General features: G+C 33.2%; 1 protein-coding gene across 3 annotated transcripts; it reads right to left on the bottom strand.

The window, feature by feature from the left end:
* Positions 1-1,844: 1,844 nt before the first annotated feature.
* Positions 1,845-8,291, bottom strand: LOC108483012 (squamosa promoter-binding-like protein 14). Of its 3 annotated transcripts, none has more exons than XM_017786177.2 (12): positions 7,558-8,291; positions 7,393-7,456; positions 6,417-7,050; positions 6,122-6,315; positions 5,195-6,039; positions 4,985-5,059; positions 4,768-4,875; positions 4,559-4,679; positions 4,201-4,336; positions 3,984-4,128; positions 3,274-3,873; positions 1,845-2,946 (listed from the first exon to the last, which is right to left on the bottom strand). In XM_017786177.2, the coding sequence occupies exons 3-12, from the start codon at positions 7,007-7,009 to the stop codon at positions 2,518-2,520; spliced, it is 3,246 nt and encodes a 1,081-aa protein (XP_017641666.1). In that variant the 5' UTR covers positions 7,010-7,050; positions 7,393-7,456; positions 7,558-8,291; the 3' UTR covers positions 1,845-2,517. The 3 variants fall into 3 exon arrangements, with proteins under 3 accessions (XP_017641666.1, XP_017641665.1, XP_052885765.1); XM_017786176.2 differs by having other exon boundaries at positions 7,393-7,459; positions 7,558-8,290; XM_053029805.1 differs by lacking the exon at positions 1,845-2,946 and having other exon boundaries at positions 2,953-3,873; positions 7,393-7,459.
* Positions 8,292-17,085: the final 8,794 nt, after the last annotated feature.

Genomic DNA, 17,085 nt, shown 5'->3' with positions numbered 1-17,085 from the left:
TTAAAATGTTATTTTATCATATATTAATTTATAATTTTATAAATTTTAAAGCGATGTCTTGTCCTTGTATATAATTAAGTTGCATAGTTGGTCACAACAATTTAGTAATTTTTTATTTTGAGCATTATTTATTAATATTATCAATGTCACTTATTCATTAACTCGATAACAAATGATGGTATTATCTTTTTAACCAATGTTGTTGGAAGTGAACCGATCCTGTTTTTCTAGCTGGTTGAACTGAAAAATAATAAGTGTATTGGTCCAAATGAAGACACTAAATCGCTTTTGAATCTGAAATTAAAATTAATTGAATTAATTTGTTGTATTTATTAATCCAATAACATATTTATAAGCCTCAAATTTTAGGTGATTTAAAGATTTACACACTTTTAATATGTATGTATGTGTCTTCAGATCAAATACTTTTGGATGCTATCATTTAATAATAAATTGTATATGTATTTTTTAATTAATGGATTATATGTCTATAAATGCGAATGGTATTGGATTTTGTTAATGTGTTTATTACTTGAAATGATTTTAATTGACATTAATTATGTTGTTTACTAAAATTTATATCTTTTAGGAACTTGAATTTATATTGTTAATGTTGGTTTTGGTGCTTTAAATTCAATTTTACAATACATTTAGGAATGATAATGTTAATATTTTAATTGAATTTAGAATGTTTAATTGGTTTTTATGTCATTATTTTTATTTATTTGTAGTTAATTTTTGCGACTAAACTAATTGGATTGGAATTTGGTTGTCTAACCAATTCAATTTTGAAAACAATGTTTTAACCCATTCAACTATAGTTAAAGCATCATTTTGGTGTTTTTAAAATTTCTTTTAATGATAATTTAAAACTTCCAAATTTTTCTGAAAGTATAAAAAAAAAAAACACCTCCTAAAATGAAATTTTTAATTTATTTTGAAATTATAAAAATATTTTTAAATTATAGTTATGTGGAAGTTTCTATTTAAAAAACATAAAATTATTAAAATTATAAACTTCCAAAAGAATATAAAATATTTAGATTTTTAAAAAATTATAGATATACAAAAAAATATTAAATTATATAAAATTTTCAGAAAGTTGTAAAAGAAATAAAATTTTCATAAAATAAAAATGTTATCTAAAATTTGGGAAGAACCTAAAATCCAAATCAAATCATAAAGTAGAATGAAAATGGGGAAGCTCCTCAAGATAGGATGAATATGACATGCATTTATGATTTGATTTGCATTTTGGACGAACTCATGGTTTGAACATATTAAAGTGAGCTTATGTGTTCAAAGTATATTTATAGTGCTAATGTGTTTTCCTTCAAACTAAAGATGTGTATATTTGGGTTTTAGACTGTCTTAGGGTTCTTTCAAGATTTTTCTTTATAGGATTTTATCAAAGTTTTCAACTTTTTAGATTTGTTCTGGAATTTTCTGAATGTTAAATATGTTTTAAACAACTTTTTGGAAATTTTATATCTTTTAGGAATTTGTAAAAATTTTAGAATTCCATGAATTTTTGGCATAATTATAATTTTAATTAACATTTGGGTTTTACAAAATTTCCAATGGTCTTGGGTTCATGCTAGAAATTTTTAGAAATTTCATGAAAATTCAAAATTTTTAAAATTATTTTGAAACTGTAATTTAAGGATATTTTGGGAATTTTAAAATTTTATAACTTTCTTAATAATTTCCTTAATTTTTATAATTTTAAAACAAAAACTCCATTTTTAAACTCTTTCGAAAACTCGGGCATTTTTTTTAAAATTTTATGCATTTAAAGTTTTTTAAAAAATCAATAGTTATAATTCAGAAGAAAAATTATATAATTTTTAAAATCAAACAAATTAACATGTTATTAGTAATTGGATTCCAACCATGAAAGGGTCAGAAATGCAAAAACTTGGCAACATGTGAATCAGGTAATGGTACATGGTATACTATAATCAATGCTACAGGCTGTTTCATCAACTTTACAATGATAGATAATGAAACTAACACAAACCATAATAACTTCTCTAAAATACTCAAGGAATCAAATTAAAGTGAAACATACAATACAAAGCACATTACTAATGAACTTAATTTCTATTCATTCTCAGATTGCTTACATCTTCTCTGCCAACACTGTCTTTCCACTTCCTCACTTCCATCCCAAAATTTTAGCAGTAGCAATATTCATTCAAGCCTTGTGGCTGTACGTACAACATCTTCACCTCACCTATCATCTCATCCAACAAATAAAATCAGCCTTTGTATGGTCTTAGGATCTGGTAATTTACCACAATCCATTATACAAAACGAGGAGCACAGCCTAAAGGATATCCCAAATCTCAGGTTTGCTCACAAGCAATCAGGCAGCATATGGAGTCTGCCCCTATTCCACCCAGTTTTATCCATCAAATTCCCTTAGGCTCAATTCAATTTTCCAGTACAATGAACCATGCACAACCTGCCCCTAGTTTGTTACTTGCTTCAAAATGATTTTTACCCATACCACAACTAAATTGTGCCAAAATCCAAATTTTCCCACTTGAAGGGAGAAACACGGCCAATATTTGGCGAGCCTCGCAGGAATAAGCAGACACAAACACAGACGGCAGCAATGGCAAGCATTGAATGAACATATGGACGTTGAAGCAAACCTTGTGAACCCGGAAACCTATTGTTAGATCTTGTTGCCACAACTGCACACTTGGCACAAGAACTACGATCTTGTTTGAACCGCAAACTTATCTTGTTTAACTGCACTGCAGACACTCCTGAGTGCTGATCCTCAACACCAATAGTCAAAGAAACTTGACCATTCCTTCTGTCAGCATATTTACCAGCCACTAATTTGTTGTAAGAATGGTTGTTTCTCATCATAGCATAGGCATATGGAGACTGCCCATTTGCATCCAGAAGGGAACTCCAGCAGGTCAACCCAATCTACAAAAAAATTTGATAACTTCAAAAACTTGCTTACAAATAAAGGAATTTGAGACATTCGACCAAGATATATAAAAATTAAAGTACCCACCACCTTCCCATCTCCTTTCACAAATTGAGAGAAAGGTCTAAACATGGTTTTCTCATTTAGGGCCAGGATAAGATCAGCAGTGTCTCATTAAAGAACTTATAATCTAGGTTGCAAGAAATGGAATGTATATTTAACTAAAAGAGTCTTATAAGGATTTTCACGGAGAAATTTCAATTCCTTACATTAAACCTAAAAAACCAGCTCATAAATAATAATATGACACTGTAATGTCATACCTCCTGAGGATCATTCGTCAGCACATCTACCATATCATCTGAACCAGATGTACATGCAGCCAAATGTAAAGGTGAGATTCCACCAGCACCCTCAAGATTCGGTGGAAAGATATACTTTTTCGAGTTTCCATCATTACTACTGATAGAATAATGTATGAGCAAGTCAGCCATCTTCCTACACCTTCTTTTCACTGCTCGGGTTAAGAGCTGAATCTCAGAAAGCATGGCCAGCAAATCCTTGGATAGGTCATCCATATCCAAGTTACTTTCCACCAGCATGTCAAGAAGTACCTTGACCAAAGCACAATAGTCACTCTCAACAGAGAACATAAGCAAAAATTTGAAACGGCGAAGGGAATGATCAGAACTCTTGGGCAAGGGAGCAGTGCTCCTCTGGAATAACCATCCAAGTTCATTCAGAAAGTGCAGCACTTCCTCTCTTGACCTTGGACGGTGAGAATCATAAGCATGCTCTTCAGAAATAATATCAGAAGCTTTAACTTCTGTGTCAAGTTCAGATTCCAGAAGTCTCAATTCTTTACAAATGGCAGCATCAGCTATTATTATAGGGAAACTGTTTCCCTTGAATCCATTCTCCGCCTGTTCAAAATTTGGTGAAAAATAAAAACGCAACTGCTTCAGAACCGTCCAGAATACTGAGGATGACCCAAATAGTCAAAACATAGCAATTGTTTGACATGAAGTCTTACCTCAATGAAGCAACGACCTAGTGCTTTTGGTGATGGAACCTGAATCTTAAAACTGCCCATGTTTGCCTCATCATATGAGGCTCCCTTATATGTTGACCCATTAATTTGCATTGATGAGTATCCACCCATGTATGCACAATGAATCCTGCACAGTTTTCAAATCAACATTTCTGAAATACAAAGTATCAAGAAATTCAAAGTTGATCTTTTTGCTTACTCGGTGCCAGGATTAGTCAGATTTCTACCCCTCAATAAAAGAGAGGTTTCTTGCCCGCTCACAACAGCCAAAGGAGACACTGAGATCAACTCAGGTGAACTCGACGATAGCCAGGATTTGCACAGATGGATCTTTCCTGAGGGGGAAAAGGAACCGTTTATAATCAAAGCAGTGTAATTCAATTGCAGACTCCAATCAATCAACAAAAAAAGTATATCTTTGAAGTCATCTTAACATAGTTGGCAATAATAAAGACACTCCCAAGAAGTATCTAAATAAATTATGATGTTTTGTATCAAGTACAACAGTTTGAAGCTGAGCAAAAAATAAAAAAACACAAATTTCCATCAGTGCTTACCATCTTTATGTGACGCCAACTGACGGTTCCCTGTATGAACTAAAAACCTTGCCTTTCTCCAAAAATCTGAATCAGAGTCTTGCAACAAACAATTGACATACTGAAGCAGGTTTCCTTCAAGCTGAAAAAATTAAACACGCCCTGACAATGGTCAGTTCAATGTTGCACAAAGGGGAAGTTACAAATGCAGAATGTAGTAGCACACTCACTTGCTCCCAGGCAGGAGCCGGCATTGATACATAAACCGACAGAACCACACATCCAGGCCTTATATAACTCTCCATTTCAGATGGACTATTTGAAAGCCAATTATAAATCTGCAAAACAAGTTATCAGAATCATCATTAATCCCTACAAGAACATTATGGAATCTCCACTTCCAATTATATGCAATAATAAAGCCAATTTTGGCAAACAACTCCTCACCTGGGTCCGTAGTGTACCGGGGAAGTGGCTGGGGTCCTTGTCAAATAGCTTAAAAATTATTCGCCCAGTACGATCCTGCTTAGAAACCATTCAACCATTAGAAATGTTAATGTAACACACATACCAAGCACAAGCATGATGCATGGTAAAAGAAAGCAAAATGAAGTATAACCTAAATAAAAATTAGAATAGGTACTACTTATACGATACCTGAGCATCAGAGTTCAAGCTAGAGGGGGAATGATCTGACCCAGAAGAAGACGTATACCCCACTTGAGAAGGGAAATGTTGAAATGAACCACGTCCTGTTCCTCTCTTTGACCCACTAAAAAGCTCAAGAGGTATAATAGAACCATGAGCCCTGCTTGTCTCAGCATTTGTATTAGCATGTCTGCCAATGGGCACTTTCTCATATTTGACAGCTTCAGGTGTGCTATGCATCGGGAAGAATTTTTGTACAACTGGAGATGAAGATGGAGATCTTTCCTCCATTGGATTGCTACTGTCAGAAGAGAAATATTTCCTAGATGATGCTAGCTTTGGTGGGCTATCATCCTCAGGTGAGGAGCTAAATAGCTGCAATGGTAAATTAGCTCGAGTTTCTTGAATCTGGCATTCTGAATCTTCAACAGGAGATTGATAACTGGTACTGCTTCTTTCTCCTCCGACTGAAGTAAACTCCAGAGGAGCTCTGTTTAACGAGCTGGAAGCAGCTACATTATCAGGACAGATGGACTTGGTCTTCTGGCTATCACTGCTCTGGCTGCTTCTTTGAGATAACATTGCAAGGGCATCGGAAGAAGAGGACGTCAATGTAGCTGAAAGGGCAGCAAGCAAATCTACTGTAGATGGAGAAGATGTGTTTTTCCCATTCAATTGGTTTTGATTGCCTAGCGAAGGTTGCTCCTGGCTCTTCCTGTTCAAAACTCCAACATTGGGTAGCTTTGCAGCCAGGTCCATTGGCAAAGGTAATGAATTAATCTTACTAAGAATCTGAAGGAGTTGATCTCTATTTGGAACCGGTGAGGGATTAATGCTTTTGTCCTCAGTTTTACCTATACATTAAGCGCACAAACATCAGCTTCAACTTAAAAAGTATAATTTGTAAATTTTACTCATTTAGAAAAAATTTCTTGCCTTGTGTCCTAGCCAAAAGAGTCAGCAAGTTGACAATATCTAAACTTCCATTCCCGGCATTATCCCTGTTTGCAGGGAGTAAAAGCCGTGAGGTCACATCTTCAGGTTGTGTCTTCCTTCTACGGCGATTATGCCCAGCAAGCCTACGCCTACAACTTCTCTTCCCCTCATCAAACTCAGAAAGAGGGTGAAACCTGCACATAAGCATTATAAAGGTGATGTGGGTTCAACCAATAGCTAAAAAACTAGATGCCAAGGGTAAAAATTTTAAGAATGAGAACATAAAAGTACCAACCTGCTACACTGCTGGCAGAACCTCTGCATCTGCTTCTCAACAAGAGCTTTAGTCGCTTTACTATGAATCTCACACACTTTATGCCGACGGTGATAGTCCTTTGCATTAGAAAGATCTTCCTTACAATTATCAACCTGACACATGGGGAAGCTGGTACTCCCAGGCGATCCACCACAGACCTTTTTGTTAGGCCTAGAAACAGGATCTTCCACAGAATTCAATCCCCCACCTAGATTCAGTTGCAGTCTCTCATCATCATCATTTGCTGCAGTGGCCTTTTTGGATGTTATAGAGTTTTCATTCCCATTAACATGACCTGTCTTTCTCTGTTCTGCTGTAGCAGTCCCTGTCTGAAGAATCTCGGTGTTTAAGGGTTTGGCAATGAATCTCACAGCATCCCACTCCCATTGCTTTGGGTTCCAGTTGTCCCTGGGGTTGGCAACACGCTGCTGTGAAGGGTTTTGGTACAGAAAGTCTGAGGCCTGATAAGAAAGGTCACGTTTCCTGGGTAAAGAAGGCGGATCACAGAAGCGGCTGGCAAGGGCCTGATGAATATAAAGGGGAGGAGCTACTTGCGCGCCTGCATCCTCCATGGGTCTGAAAATAACTTGGTTTTCCAGACACCAAATGATCTCTGGACAAAAGAAATGGCTATTTTAACAAGTTATTTTTGAGAATCTATAACTAGTAACATAAGAGAAAGTAGTTCATCTCATCCAGAAAGTCAAAATAAGAAAGATGAATAGTCAAATCTTATAGGGGATGATAAGGCTTGAGAATAAACACTCCGGATCATAATTTTCAGGGCAGATTATCAGATCAGACAAAGATTGGGACTTGGATAAAAACATATTCAACGACTGACACATGTAGAAATCAAATTAAAATCTAAAAAAGAGCAAGATGAATGATAACAGTTATCCAAATAAATAGCAAATATATGCGCATAAGAAAATAAAGAAGATTTGAAACATACCTTTCACAAAAACCTCAGCTTGAGGATTTCACGGCTGATTATCAGATCAGACAAAGATTGGGAACTACTAGAGAAATGTAAAAAAAAAAATTAAATTAAAAAGAGCCAGATGAATGATACAACACAAGCAAATAGAAAATATAGGCGCGTAAATAAATAAGATACCTTAACCAAATCCCAGCTTAACGCTTCATCATCTCGTAAAAGCAAATAAAAAAATTAAAAAGAAGTGAAAGCAACCACCGCCTTCAACCTTTTCAGCCTTTTACTTCATGGTAATCACAGATCTGAATTCTCCTTTCTCCCAGATACCAACCATCAGACTTGGACTTGCGTCTCCCTCTTTGAAATTAAAAAAAAAAAGACAAGGAAAACGGAAAAAAAATATATATAGGAATCAAAGGTAGAACAGCAAGGAAACGCAGTCAGATCCGAGAAGATGAAGATGAAACAACTGGGAACTTGGGTTTGGCTCCACAACTTTGGTTTACTTTTTTGTTGTCTCTCTCAAAAGAAATAAGAAGAAGAAGAAGAAGAAGAAGAACAAGCAAAAAGTAAAACTTGGTAGCAGACTAGTTAGTAGGCTGGTATTCCATTTCTAATTTTTTTTACTTTTTCGCTGTGACTGCCTTTGCCTTTGCCTTTGCCTTTGCCTTAGCTTGAATTATTTTATTTATTTTATCATGTTTGTTTAATATTAGGGGTCGGGTGTTGCCGTAAATCGTAAATTGAAGCTGGATTGAGGTTATATTCATAATTTAGGGCCGCCCACGGAGCAACGAAGAATCCAAGACTCTTCCTTTCCTTGTTCTTAACTTGTCTAGTTTAGTCATTACCCGTAAGTGTAAGTAGCACGTTCTTTGTTGTTTTTGAGTTGTACTTGTATGTATGGTAATGGTTAACTAAGTTCTTGAATTTTGTGTTTAATAAGCCCTTCATTACTAGTTTAATTAGTATTGATTGGGAGTTGGAATGTATTTGGATATATAATGTTTTTTTTAGATATTTATAAAAGATGATACTTGAATTTTTATAATGGGAATTTTGCTATAAGGGGTTTGAATTTGTTATGAATTAAAGATCTCTCTTATCTTAAATTATGTATTTCAGTTTCTCTCACATTGACCCCTTTAATTTTTCTAGCCTTACAATTTAGTTCATAGGCCTTAATCTTTAATTTTCATTATCAACCAACTAATTATTCTAATTAATACTTGGTCACTAACTAATGAGCCTTTAATTCACTATCATGCCACTCCTAAAAACTTCTTGATTTGACTTCCCAAAATAGCTAGGTTTAATAAATTCGACCTAAAATTGATATTTCGAAAACCAGGCGTTACACTCACACTTCATATGGGTTGCCCCTTAAGGAATCTCTTTGTTTTCCTCTTCATTGGTCTAAAGCTTGAGGATGAAGGTCCTGGACGTGTGCTAATAGTTTGAAACTTCCTAGATCTCACACCAAAATTTTAAAACTTATTTCCTTATCTTTACAGCTCTTGTAAAAATAAGACGTTGCGTCCAATAGCTACGTTGCAAAGCTTCATATGGGATGGAAGAGTTAAGAAGACAAGTTTCTCTTTTTCTTTGACCCCCTTCTATTTCCACTCAAGTGGTTTTCCTTGTGTCCTTCTAATTGGCAGTGATAAGATGTAACAAATGCTGTGCATATATCTAACAATAAGGTTTGGGGAGTGATCATGTTTAGATGAAGGAAATTACCAAGGTATCCCTTCATTACCTCTTTAAAGGGAAGGCTTTCTCCTTTGTGCATTTGAGAAGTCGACATTGTTTTTGATCCTTTTCTTTTCTCACCAAACTACTTCCTAAAGTGTTATTAGGCATTCTTGTTCTAATAAGGAGATCTATGGAGGGGACCGTGAATATGAAATCAACTTTATCCTCATGTTAACTTCATATGAGTGCCTTAACTTTTTCATGTGACCATTGTGTTGTTAATTCACTTGGCATAACAAAATAGTCTCCATTTGTCATTAAAATGAATATACATTGATCTATTTAGGGTCATTTTCTTCCTATAAAGCTTGTGCACCTTCTATCTTGAAAGGTATTCCACCTTCATTCTAGGCTACCTTCTTTGTCCAATGGTTGCTGAACTATGATTTTGGCGCATATGGAAAGGTTGGATTGTTTGTCTTGCCAAGCAGTCAACCTTGGGGGATCATATTCATCCTTTTGCCCTATTGGCTTTATTTGTGAATGGATGTGGCCATCGTGTGTTAACATCCTAAGATCCCCTACTTTTGCACCAATATTTGGAGACTCTTAAGATTCCTTTTATTGTGGTGCCCCCCTCTTCCATCTTCTAAAGAACGGAGTCTTTGTTCTATGAATCTTTCCAATTGTTCTTTTCTTACAACTACTTCGGTGATATCCTTCAGGTTAAGGTAGTCATTTGTTGTGTGGCGCTTTATCATTGTGATAAGGAGCTCAGCTGTAGACTTCCTCTTCTATAGGTTGGACTGTATAAGTGGTAGAGTTCTCAACATTCCTTTAGCCTTGCTAAGAATATCCTTTTACGAGGTATTTAAAAGAGTGTAATAAAGATACAGTGTAAATGACACCCCGTTAAATGTTTTATATGTCAATAGCTTTGACACCTTATTACAGCCTCATCTTCCCTTTATCGGGGCAGAGAGATGATTTGGTTACGCCCTTAAGGTAGGGTTGTGTTGACATCTTAGAGTTTGCCTTTAACTCTAAAAATATTTTTACTTCATTTCTTGGTTACTTATTGTCTCCCAATAAATTGTGGAAAGAATGGATGGGTATGATTATGGCTCCATCATTGTAATTGCGGAAAGGATAAGTTATAGGCTTCCACAACGTCATTTTGATCTTTGTTCTAGTACCAACATGGAATTGATAGTGGATGGCTTTTTGGCTTTCTTATTCTTAATGGCAATAGCTCTCTAAGGGTAAAGACATAATTTTTTATTTGTTTCCAACAAACAACGCCAATTATTATAACAATTAAGTTATACAAGTACTTAGGGTGTACAATAATGATGGTTCACACCATAAGTGGTGCGGAAAGCTACTAAGGATGGAGGGTTAAGCTGATTAGGAGTGGTTATAGAGTGTTTGTATTGTGAGTAGATGAGTTCTTTTCTCTATGGGTTTTTCTCTTACTTTGATGCAGAGAGTAGATATTTATAAAGGGGGAGTGACTATTAAGGCCCTAGTCATCAAGCACTCCACTTTATAGGTGTAGGGGTTAGACTAGCAGATTTCAATCTAAAGACATTTTTGAAGTCGATATTAGATGACTAGACAGTGCGCCATCAGGTTTGAGATGGAGTTGAATTAGCAAGTTCTAACAAGAGCTCTTTTTTATATATCTTCTGGAGATTATGCAAATCCACTTTATGTGATATGCTGTTATTGTGAGGGAAAGCTAAGACTATGCTTCTAATAAAGCCATGAGTCCGAGCTTCATGAGTTTTACCTTTAAGTGTAGACGTCACATAGTTGAACAATGAATGATATGTTAGAGATATAACAATATTTAATATTTTATAATTGATTTTAAATAACAACATGCCTAGTTTATTAAAATAGTTAGTAGGATCGGTTCATCCCAATTCAATCGTGAAATACCTTATTCAAAATTACTGAATCTAATCGGTAATTTAATTATTGGGGAATTTTTTTTATTTTTATGAGAACTAATAATTGTTTTAAAAAGTTAAAATGAAAACAAGGCATCAAAGCTATCATTGATACTATGGTGATTCACATTACACTTCAATTTAATGCATTTCTACTCTTTTAATTGAATGAATGCCAGTTGTAAAGGAAATTACATTATCAACGGTTCATTCGGAGGGAGAATCGAGGGGTGAAAACGAAGAGGTAGAGTCTGAATTTAATTAATGGTAATTTTGATTTTAACTTCCAAATTTAATATTTGATTCAAATTAAATCGAGTATTATTTTTAAATTTTAACTCGTAAAGAATTAAATATTTTCAAAAATAATATAATAAAAGAAAATCTCAAAATTTGTAAACATCAACCAAATCCAAAAGTAAAGTAAGATTCAAAAACTAGATGTACATACAGCTTATCAATAATCTCAGTTTGAAAGGAAAAAAAGCATTACCTGTAGAAGAAATACAAATTAAAAAGTAAACAACCAGCAAAAAGATTTATTATTTGAAGTATTATTGATAGCAACAAACAAGTAATTATAAAATTTAAAAATATTTTAGGAAAACCTTTAAAAATATATTTCAAGAATAAACACATTTTATGAAAGTGATCACAAATTTCTTGTATACACTCCTAGTAAGAAGTCGATTAAAGAGTAAATAATGGTTATGAGCTTTAAAGTTATTTCATATTCAGTGAGAATTAAACTCTCAACCATTGGTTAAAATAGAAAACACCATTACTATTTCACTTAACGCTTGTGATTCTAACTACATTATTATTCAGCATTTAGTCTTAATAGAATGTATAAGAGTTAATTTAGTAGTATTATTAGAAAAGATGATTCAAAATGTTAGAAAAGAAGTTAGTTAATATGAAAAAAATTCCTCAGAAGTAATTTTCTAACTCTAACAATAATTCTGAAGTATGATATTAGTATAAAAAATATGTTGGTGAAAATTAGTAGAAAAATTATATATTCTTTAAATATTGGAGAACAATAAATTATTTAATCCAAAAGGTCAACATCTAAAACTTGAAAGCACCATTTTCTTAATTTTTCTTATTTGATTTGTCAACCCATAATTTTAACATTAAAATTAAAATATATGGATATCCATTTAAATTGATTTGTCAAATCAATGCACAACTTATCCATTGAGATTATAAAAAAACCAAGCCATTCCATTCAACTTCCAATCATACACATTTACACTAAAACATGTAGTTAATATTGAAATTAAGTAACCTTGCAAATTTATGAAGCAACCAACAAAAATATTACCATATAATATTCAATCACATTCTATAACTGTCACCATATATTTGTTTTTATGATTTTTTTTAAAATTTATCTCTCGGATTCAATAATGAACCTTTTTTTTTTTTTTTTTTAGAGTGTCTATGGTTAATATTTTGGTTACTACCGAGACCAACAAATTCAGCTGACGCCTAACGTTTTGGATAACAAGAAGCCAAAGCAAAAGTACATGCCAATGAATCAATAACGCCGCACTACACGTCATTGTCATGTTTCTTCTAATATTAAGAAAAAGAACATCAATATCTTTTCGGAGAAGTCTTTCGATTACAATGAATAACCAAAACATATTTTACAATAAGGGTGCATTTAAATATAGATTGAATGATTAGATTTGGGTGTAAATATTAGATGAGTATTATAATTTGTTAGTTTTATTTGGGGTTTATTTAGACAGTACAATTTAATTAAATGAAAGTGTAATTATTAAGTTAGTAATTATATTCTGTTGTAATTATAAAGAATTGTAATTTTCTAAACATGTTTGACTGATAGATTATAGTTATATCGTAATTTCTTATGTCATATTTGGTAGTACAATTTATAATTACATTGTTGCATAATTTATATTTTTAAAAATATTAATATGGTAAAAATAATTTCTAAACAAGTAACAAAAATGAAAATCAAATCATCATCATCATAATATATATATATATATATATATATATATATATATTATGTTAATCTAAAAAGTAATTGATAATACGATTACTAATAAAAACAATAAGAAAAATAAACACCATATGGAATTTTATCTAATTGTTCTAGTGTATATTTGTTTGGTTATTTCATCTTTAATATTTAGCATATGCTTCTTATCGTCATTTGTTAGTTCTTAATCGAGTTCATCATCATCTGAATTTGAATCTGCATTATTAATGTTAACAAGATCTCATTCTTCCATATACTCTTCAAAGTATATGAACCATCTCAATTCCACCTATTATTTAAGTTATAAAATATGAAACATGTTAGTACGATCCACCTTTTTTATATTATACAAAAGTGATGTTAATATGAGAAGTAATTTTTTAGAACAAAAAATGTCTACTAAACCACATTTCAGAGCCTTGAATATGTAAAATTAAAAGGTTCGCGAGTTGTTTATGGTACTTGTGACTGACTCCATTTTGTCAAATGATATCATACCCCACAATATGGTGTAAATTTTTTTTCTATTTGCATAATTAACATCGACCTTATAATATTTAGGTCCATAATTCAAATAACATATAGCTTTAATTATAAAACTTATATAAACTTAATTTGAAGAAAACTTAAACTAGATTATATCCCTTTTATAATACGTAAATCAAGTCAAAATAATATAAATTTTATAATATTTAACTTTATAAAAAAGTTTTATAAATTGTCCAAAAACTTTTATAACACTTCTTATAAATAATATACTTTGTCATTACTAAATAATATATTTTGTCATTACTTTTAAATTTATTTTTATAAATAAGTTATCATAAAAACTATAACATTTTTTATAAATAAGTATATTATTTTTATGATATATAGCATGGACAAATAGATAAGTTATATCCATACTTTGTCATAATTTTTATAAATAAATATATTATAGAACTTTTATAACATCTTAATTATTTTTATAATAAACTTTTGGCCATAACTTCAAAAACTTTTTAGGATTTACATAATATATTTTTATTATAATTTTATAAAACACAACTTATTTTTATAATATAATTTTTTAGGATTTATAATAAAAATTGGTCATAATCATCTCGTACACTCATATATGAAATGCTTATATTATAATTTATAACTTGTATAAAAATATATATTCTTTTAAATGGAAACTCTCTGTGAGAACTCTAGTCCTGAAAGTTCTCTTGTTGAGGAATTGATTCCTAAGAAGGTCAGATTTCGGGGTAAGGAAGAGGAGGCGGCGAACGGAATGATGGTCGATACACCCTCAGATCAACCCACTTCTTGGAGAGATAAACTTGTCGAACAGTCCTCAAAAGATGTCTTCAATTGTCCGATTGATAATGATAATATTGATATATTGGAAGGGGACATCCAAAAGACGTTTGTGAATGGTGTACCCTCCATAACTTTCTCAGATAGAATCCATCAAATCCTCATTCAAGGTATGGATAATACTGTGATTTTAAAACTTCTAGGCCGGAATATTGGATTCACGGTTTTGCAGAATAAAATTTACAATTTGTGGAGACCTATAGCACCTATGCACATGATGGATATCGAGAATGGATACTTTCTAGTGAAATTTCAGAATAAGATGGATTGCGAAAAGGCCCTAGCTGAAGGACCATGGATCATCTTTGGTTAGTATTTGACAATACAACCATGGACGATAGGTTTCGATCCTTCTCAGGCTTTTCCGAGCGTTGTGATGGCATGGATTAGATTCCCGGCTCTTCCGAGCTATTTATATAACAGGCAAATCATTACAGAAATCGAGGAATTAGTTGGTAAAGTGGTTAAGCTTGATTTAAATACCGACAGCAGGACGAGGGGACATTTTGCTAGATTAGTAATTTATGTTAATCTGGGCGAACCTTTGTTATCACAAATTTTGATCAATGGTAGAACACAAAAAGTGGAATATGAAGCCTTATCTACTATCTATTTAGAACACAAAAAGTGGAATATGAAGCTTTATCTACTATCTGTTTTCATTGTGGGAGGTATGGACACGTGGAAAATCTCTGTATTTTTAAAAGTCCTAAATCCACGGTTGAGGCAAATCATGATTTGTCTGCAACAGTATCGAAAAACCAGAAGTTGGCCATGGAAGAATCGGAGAAGAAAGATAAGAGTTACAGGCCGTAGATGATCGTTGAAAGGAAATCAAGGCACAAATTTTGTGATAATTTTCAAAAATCTGTCTAAATTCAAGAAAAAGATAGGGAAGAATCTTGATTCAGTTGCCTGAATAATAAGGATTTAAACAATGAATTTAATGATGGAGAAGTGGCAGACTTTTAAAGCTCTAAAAGGAAAAAAATTGCGCCCAGAAATCAATATATTAAAGGTGTTGACTCGCAAATTAATAGGCTGAATGATTTTGTAAAAAATTCCAATAAGGGCAAACGAAAGGCTGTAGGCCTTAATACTGAAGCAGGCCCGATTTTTAAAAAAACTGCTGGGCTTATTTTAGAACCCAACCTGGATAATAATAGTGCTAATAGGAATGCGATGGCTTTGGAAGGGATTACCTTGGGGTTGGGCTCAGGACTGGCCCAGATACTAGTGAAATAGGGTGACCAGCAAGTGGGCCAAGCGAATTAAGCTAGACAAGGGAACAGTAGCCGAATCCCTACAGTAGAACATATGGACAGTGTCACTGAGACCGTTCTTCCTACTGGGGGAGAGTCTTCAACAAAGCAGCATCTCCTGACCTCCAAAAATGAAAGAGAAGCCGAAGTAGTGGAAGTGGGTAACTTGGATTCCGCTAAGCATTCGGCAGTAACCTTCCCCGAAACCAAAAACGACTAGTATACCGCACCCTCTCTGAGTAATTCGCTGGTCTCGATTCAGGTGAGAATTTCTAGATCGGTAAAATGGAATAAATTAAGGGGAAGGGCTGCTGCTAACAAACAGAACAAAATCATGCATAGAAGCAATGTTCATTTCAAAAGCACTGGATCTCAAAGAATATCACTAAAAAAATCCATGGAGCTTCTGGCAGAGAATATTTCTAATACTTCTAAGGAGAATTTTGACTCTGGCATCTCTGCCAGTAATGTTGAACAAAAGGAAGGAGTTAATCTCCTTGGACAGTAAGGGTTGATATTTTTTGGACTGCTTTGCCCTTTAGGTTTTATTGAATGTTGGGTTTATTTTATTTTATTTTAATTGTCTCTCTATTTATTTTTATGTACTCAAATCTCAAAATTTTTTCTTGGAATTGTCAAGATAGTGCTAGCAGGAATTTCATCTGAGCCTTTCGACAATACAATACGGAACACAGACCTGATATTGTTTGCTTGATGGAACCAAGAGTAAGCGATAAAAAAACTAATTTTATTATTGAACAGTTGGGTTTTAATTACTTCCACCGGGTTGAAGCGGTTAGTTTTTCAGGTGGCATTTGGGTGGGATGGAAGGATTTTCTTCAAATTTAAACTATTAAAAATCATACCCAATTTATTTTTCTTAGGGTTGAAAATTTTATTCATAATAAATTCATTTACATTTTTTTTATATATGTTAGCCCTGACAGGTTAAAACGGAAGGCTCTTTGGAAGGGGTTAAAATTTGTTTCCCCTACTCAGAACATTCATTGGTTAATTATGGGAGACTTTAATGCCATTTTATCACCTGTGGACAAGAGAAGTTCTTTAACATAGGTAAGCGATGTGCATTATTTAGTAATTTTGTTGAGTCGTGTGTTTTGCAGGATTTAGGATATAGCGGGCCCTATTTTACTTGGCAATGAGGTGGAACTTTTGTCAGATTAGATCGAGCTTTAGGAAATGATGAATGGATGTCAACTTTTTCACAGTGTTTAGTTCAATATCTCACGCGTATTAAGTTTGATCATCGGCCACGTTTGCTTTCTACTAGACCTGACCTTGACACATCAAGAGGAAGTCCTTTTCAATTCATAGCAGGATGGACGTAAAATAATACCTTTTCTAATTTTTTCAATGAGTGGTGGAATTTTGTAGGTAATATGGTTGATTCCTTGTC

This window comes from Gossypium arboreum, chromosome 1 (assembly GCF_025698485.1).
Source record: "Gossypium arboreum isolate Shixiya-1 chromosome 1, ASM2569848v2, whole genome shotgun sequence".
Taxonomy (NCBI): domain Eukaryota; kingdom Viridiplantae; phylum Streptophyta; class Magnoliopsida; order Malvales; family Malvaceae; genus Gossypium; species Gossypium arboreum.
Note: the sequence above shows the minus strand (reverse complement) of the source record. Positions and strands in the feature narration are given on the sequence as shown.

Bases quoted from the DNA above. Each gene is read 5' to 3' on its own strand.
- LOC108483012 (XM_017786177.2), bottom strand. From the start codon at position 7,009: ATGGAGGATGCAGGCGCGCAAGTAGCTCCTCCCCTTTATATTCATCAG. The intron at 6,040-6,121 runs GCAAGAAATTTT...CTTAATGTATAG, and splicing joins TCTTTTGGCTAGGACACAAG to GTAAAACTGAGGACAAAAGC. The intron at 5,060-5,194 runs GTATCGTATAAG...GTTTCTAAGCAG, and splicing joins GCTTGAACTCTGATGCTCAG to GATCGTACTGGGCGAATAAT.